The sequence below is a fragment of the Sceloporus undulatus genome, chromosome 2 (assembly GCF_019175285.1).
Source record: "Sceloporus undulatus isolate JIND9_A2432 ecotype Alabama chromosome 2, SceUnd_v1.1, whole genome shotgun sequence".
Classification (NCBI taxonomy): domain Eukaryota; kingdom Metazoa; phylum Chordata; class Lepidosauria; order Squamata; family Phrynosomatidae; genus Sceloporus; species Sceloporus undulatus.
Window position 1 is genome coordinate 38,515,155 of NC_056523.1, and position 6,000 is coordinate 38,521,154.

At 50.8% G+C, this 6,000-nt stretch overlaps 1 protein-coding gene across 2 annotated transcripts in view; it reads right to left on the reverse strand.

Annotated features, from left to right (window-relative positions):
• PDZRN3 (PDZ domain containing ring finger 3) overlaps positions 1-5,476 on the reverse strand; it is a 269,059-nt gene extending 263,583 nt beyond the window's left edge. For both annotated transcript variants that reach the window (XM_042455157.1, XM_042455156.1), the window contains exon 1: positions 4,591-5,476. In XM_042455157.1, coding sequence (XP_042311091.1) covers positions 4,591-5,346 — 756 coding nt within the window. In that variant the 5' untranslated portion in view covers positions 5,347-5,476. The remainder of the gene's footprint in view (positions 1-4,590) is intronic.
• Positions 5,477-6,000: the final 524 nt, after the last annotated feature.

Below are 6,000 nucleotides of genomic sequence, written 5' to 3' on the forward strand. Positions count from 1 at the left end.
TTTTTATCTACTTGTATTTCCATGCTTTCAAACTGCTAGGTTGGCAGAAGCTGGGCCTTAGAGTCACCATAAGTCAGAAATGACTTGAAGGCACACAACAAATCTGAATAATCATATTTTGCAAGATGAAATGTTAGAGACCCTTTAGTCAGTGATCTTGCCTATTAGCAGCTGACTTCTGTCATTCAATATCTCAGTTTGCTTATGTCTTCAAAATCACAGCTGTGGGATATCAAAGTTCTTTTTTAGGGGTGTAGGTAAAGGAAGACTGGAAAAGAAATTGTGACTTGGACATTTTTGCACCTTAAAAAAACTCCGTCTTTACAGTTATTACATTATAAACATTATACTGGGAAATCCAGTTGCTTCACAAATGGAAAAGTGCAACATCATATTTAAGCCAAACTAAGGGGTTATGCACACTGGTCATAAAGGATGACCTGGGGGTGGAGCCAGGGTGTGGCATCCACATGACACATACCCCAACTCCGCCCCGGAGCAGTATGATGCCACGTGCCACTCCACAAAGCATGTAGCATGGTGGCGCTCTTCTGGCTCTGCATCCATATGAAACAGTGCCAAAGAAGCGCATTAAAGCACCTTTTGCACCCTGGAAAGACCAGATCGGGGCCCGGCATGCAGTTGCTGAAGCTCCTATCCGGTGCAGCTGCAGGCAGCACCCCTTAGGGAAGGTCTGCACAGCCTCTAACTTAACCTACCAAAATCATAATGAAAAGAATCAGGAAAAAAAGGGTAACATAGGGGCAGTACAGATGGACAGCTCCGTGCCGCCCATCTTTGCCCCACATCTGTGCTGCAGGATCCACATGCTGCAGCACAGATGCGCTGTCTAAAAGGAGCTGCTCTAGGCGGCTCCTTTTTTGTGCTGTCATAAGGGCTGCGATGCAGCCCTATGATGCTTCTTCCACTCAGAGCAGTTTAGCACTCAGGCTCCCTCACATCATGGACGTGTGCCCCATGTGGGTAGGACCATGCAATCATGGTGGTGCCCACACATCATAGGCTCCGAAGCATGCAGTTGGTGTATGGTCCCGAGCCTTACTATCGCCACCAGGATGCTGCTTCCTGGCGGTGTGTACTGGCCCATAATCAACTTTTTGAGATTTATACATGATTTTCCTCTCTGTAATAGAAAGCCAGTAGTGACACACTTTGAGCGTTGAACTACAAATCTGGAGACCAGGGTTCAAATCCTGGCTTGACCATGGAAACCCACTGGGTGACTTTGGGAAAACCACATTCTCCCAGCCTCAGAGAATGGCAATGGGAAACCTCCTCTGAAGAAACTTGCCAAGAAAACCCCATAATAGGGTTAGTTTGCCTTAGGATCTCCATAAATCGGAAACAACTTGAATGCACACAATAACAACAACTGTGACTTAGGCATGCAAGCTGCACTAGACACTGAACCCATCAAACCCAGCAGTGATGGAGGAGAAAGGGTAAGATTTGTATTAACAAACCTCCTAGGGGAAAATTAAATGTCTGTGTTAAAGAGGGAAATAATGAAGAGCATAACAAGTATTGCACTGCATAACCCTCAGAGAGAATCCCTCAATAGTCTATCCATGGGGCAAGCCTGTTGCAGTTATGAGAAGCATTTCACTGTTGTTTTGAAATGTACAGTGCCACTGGGCATGGGAACTCTGTTCCAGACCTCTTTTGTTTGGCTTACACTCTCTCCTTCCTTTCTCTTGCATCCCTCCTTTCCAAGGCAGGTCCTATTTCTCCTAACTTAGTGGTGAGGAGATTAGCTGTAAATATTTGCCCTTCATGCTGAGCCCTCCAGCTGGCTGAAGCTCCAGCTGACAGACATGTCTGTAAGCAAAGGGAAAGAACAGGGGGAGATGAGGGGAGAGAAAACAGCTTTCAAAGGAAAGAGGGGGGATGTGTATGCTCCCAAACTTTTACTAATAAGGAAAAGAAGAGGGAAATACCATAAACAACACCCAGTCCCATCTCCTCATTCTAACTTTTGATTCTGTCTCTCCCATAAAGCATGGACACATCCAAACCTACACAATGTCACTACGGCATGCCTGAAGTGTAGCACTTGGATGTGGGCTGCCTGCCCCCTTTAAAAAGGCTATTTCCTCTCAACAAAACATCTGTGTCAAACCTCTGGCTCTGCCTAAAAGTGAAGGCATGACGCATTCTGAGAAGTCCAAACTCCAGAAAAAAGTTTGTCCTGTAGGAATTGAATATGGGAGGTGCAGGAAAGGGGCAAAGACATTCTGCAGCCTTATGTTTATGAAATTACAGTCAGCCCTTCTTATACACTGATTTTTTGATACATGGATTCAAACATCCACGGTTTGAAATGTTCAAAAAAAGTATAAATCTCAAATATCAAACCTTGATTTCCCATTTTTTATAAGGGACAACCATTTTGCTATGTCATGATAGTTAATGGGACATGAGCCTCCACGGATATTTTTATCCACGAGGGATCTTGGAACCAAACCCCAGCATATAACAAGAGTCCACTGTACTTTGAAGGAGCTGAGATGAAAGGACGGTGAGATTGAAAGAAGCAATGACAGCAAACACAGTGGAGCAAACACAACCCAGTCTTCAAAAAGACAAAACACAGAGACACACTGATATCCCACAAAGCTAAATCCCAGAGGGATGGCCTTATTAACCGGCAATCAGAAGATTTTCACATGGCCAAAAGTGATGGGAGCATATTGGGATGCTCCCTTCACTATCACGCCATTGCGTGAAGATTATTAGATGATGTCGCATGATGTCGCCATAATTGCAAGATTATTCCACAAATAAAAATAACTAGATTACCGCACTACACTCTTATAGTGCTACTATTCCACTTTAACTGCTCTGGCTGCCTCCTGTTGCATTCTGGGATTTGCAGTTTAGGGAGAGGCATTTAGAATGCTCAGTCAGAGAGCTCTTAGGCCTCACTGAACTACAAGCCCCAGAATGCAGCAGGAGGCAGCCAGAGGAGTAAAAGTGGAATAGCAGCACTGTAAGAGTGTAGTGTGGTAATATGGTAATTCTAGTGCCACTTTTCATTCATGAGAAAGTCCTGTGAATGAAAAGAGGTAATAGAATTTATTTGCAGGACACTGTCTGATAATCTTCATGCAGTTGCACGATAGTGGCAGGAGCATCATGCTATGCTCCCATCACTTTTGCATAGACATGCTCAACATAGTCTTGTCCTGTCCCATCATGAATGCAAGCAACTGTACAACACAATCCTAGACATATTTGCTAAGAATGAAGCTCCATTGTGGAGGAGGTTTGGTGGCGAGGGGAAATCATTCCTAGGAAAACTGTGCTTAAGATTTGTAGCCTTATTGAGACATCACACTAAATGCCACCTCAACCAATGCCTGGCACTCTTAATCTACTGTTTTAGGGCATGATACTAGAAGTCCTGGCCCCATCCTATAAAATCTGTACAGAGATTTGTACTTTGAGGCAGTGTTTAGAATCCTCAGCTAGAGAGGTCTAGTCCACACCCTAAACTACAATACTAAGCACTCTCTAGCAAGGGATTCCAAACCCCTCACCAAACTGCAAATCCCAGGAGTCATGGCCAGTCCAACCACTGCTGCAACTATAGTGCAGATGATGCCATGCTTAACACAGAGACCATTCGAAGCCAGTGTCATCTTGCCACAAGGCTTCTTCGTCGCCTTCCCAAAGGAGAGGAAGGCAAGTAACTTGACAGAAGGAATGTGAGTAAATGCAAAGGGAGGGAGAGTGCTAAGAGAGCTGTCATGGCCAGGCCCCACCCAACAGAATCCTACAGGACTCTGTAGTTTGGGGTGGTGCTTAGAACCCTCAGCTAGAGAAGTCTAGTCCACTCCCTTTCTCTAGCAAGGGATTTGACATCTACAAATCTCAGGAGCCATGGCAGTTCAGTCCATTTCTGTAACTGCAGTGCAAATGATGTCACACTTAAAGCAGACACTGCTAGAAACCAGTGTTGTCTTGAAGATGCCACAAAGCTCTTGTCACTTCTCAAAGGTGAAGGAATGTGAGGGAAAGAGTGTAAGGAGAAGCGGAGGGAGGGAGGGAGTCTGAGCAAAATGTGGTGGAAAGAGTGGGACTGAGGGAACGTGAATAAGGATGCTGGACACCTTTACAGAAGGAATGTGAGGAGTGGAAATAGCAATAGCAATAGCATTGACATTTCTGTACTGCCTCATACTGAACTAAGCAGTCTCTAAGCAGCGTACAATGTGTCAGCTAATTAAGCCCAGAAAGAAGGAAGGAAGGGAGTTGAGAAGGAGGAATGTGAGGGAAAGAGAGGAAAGAAGGAAGGACAACTTTACAGAAGCAATGTAAAAGAAATAGTAGTGTGTGAAGGAAAGAAAGAAGGAATGAATGAACGAACGAACGAATGAACGCTGGGAAACTTTACAGAAAGAATGTGAGGAGAAGAGTGAAGTGTGAGGAAGCAAGGAAGGAAGGAAGGAAGGTGAGGAGGGAAGGAAGGAAGGAAGGAAGGAAGGAAGGGGGGGGGGGCAGGGAGGGCCAGTGTACAGAAGGGCTGTGAAGGGGGAAGGCAGGCGGGTGCCGGGCCCCGGGGCTGACCTTGCCGGGGCCGTGGGCGGCGTGGAGGAGGCTCCTTCCGAGGGCGTCGAGGCGGGCGCTGTAGTGGGTGAACTTCTTCTGGTAGCGGAGGGCCGTCACCTGGAGCTCGAGCTGGAGGGAGGCCAGCTGGGCCAGGAGGGCCTTCTCCCGCTTGCCGGCCCGCGCGGCCTCCCGCTTGAGCTCCTTCTCCAGGGCCTGGAGCTGGGCCTGCAGGGCGGCGCTGTGGGCCTGCAGGGCCGGCAGGCAGGCGTGGGAGCCGGCGTCGCGCTCGCGGCGGGTGAGGGCCAGGCCGCATCCCTGCTGGCAGAGGCCGGCGGGGCGAGCCGGGCAGGCCAGGCGGACGTGGTCCTCCAGCTCGCCGCGGTTGAGTTCGGGCTGGGGGCATCCCGGGTGCGGGCATCGGGCGGGGGCGAAGGGGCAGCTCTGGGCGTGGAGGGCCAGGTGCTGGAGCTGGACGGCCTGGCTGCAGCCGCGCTCCCGGTGCCCGCACTTGATGTCCAGCTTGAGGATCAGGCTCTTGAGCGGCAGGACGTGGTTGAGCTCCTTGGCCGAGAGGCGGCGGCGGCAGGGCCCGCTGCTGGGGCCGGGGCTCTGGGCCGGGCAGGAGCCCCGCTGGACCACCCAGGGCAGCAGGCAGCCCGCGCAGAAGACGTGGCCGCAGGGGGTGCTCAGCGGGTCCTCCAGCACCTTCTGGCACAGGCCGCACTTCAGGTCCGGGTCCACCTCCCCCGAGAAGCGGTCCAGCGCGAAGCCCATCCCCGCCGGAGCCCAGACGGGAGGGGCGCCGGCAGAAGGGGGACAGCGGCTAGAAGAAGACACCCAACGCCGGCAGGAGAGCCCCTCGGAGCCCGAAGTGCTGCTCCAGAAGGGGAAGGAAGAGGGGGATGTCTCCCGCCAGCCAAGGGGCAGTCTGCGCCCGAACTGCGCACAAGACACAGATCAAACAGCTCACACCCGAAGAAGGAGGAGAAGACCCTCTTCTCGGAGTCCTGCTCCTCAAGGAGTGGGCAGGAGGAGGAGGGAGGGGAGGGCTCTCGCTCTCTCGCTCTCTTTCTGGGGTCCAAAAGAAAAGGCCAAAGCCGAAGGAGCGGCCAGTTTGTGGAGTCCAACAACCTCCGAAGGAGGAAGGAAGGAGACCCTCCTGGACCCCAATCGCCTCCTCCTCCTCCTCAGGAAGTGGGAAGAAATGGGGGGAAGACTCCAGCAACAACAAGGGGGAAGAGAGAGAGAGAGAGAGTATTCGTCCAAACTGCACTTTGTGTCCCCCAAAAGAGGAGGAGGCGAGAGAAGCAGCGGTCGGGTTGCGAAGTCCAAGGCTTTCAGGACGGGTCACTTCTCCGCAGCAAAGCCCCGAGTGGAAAGAGGAAGGGAGGAGGAGAAGGAGGAGTGCAAGCCCCGCAGTCCTCCTCT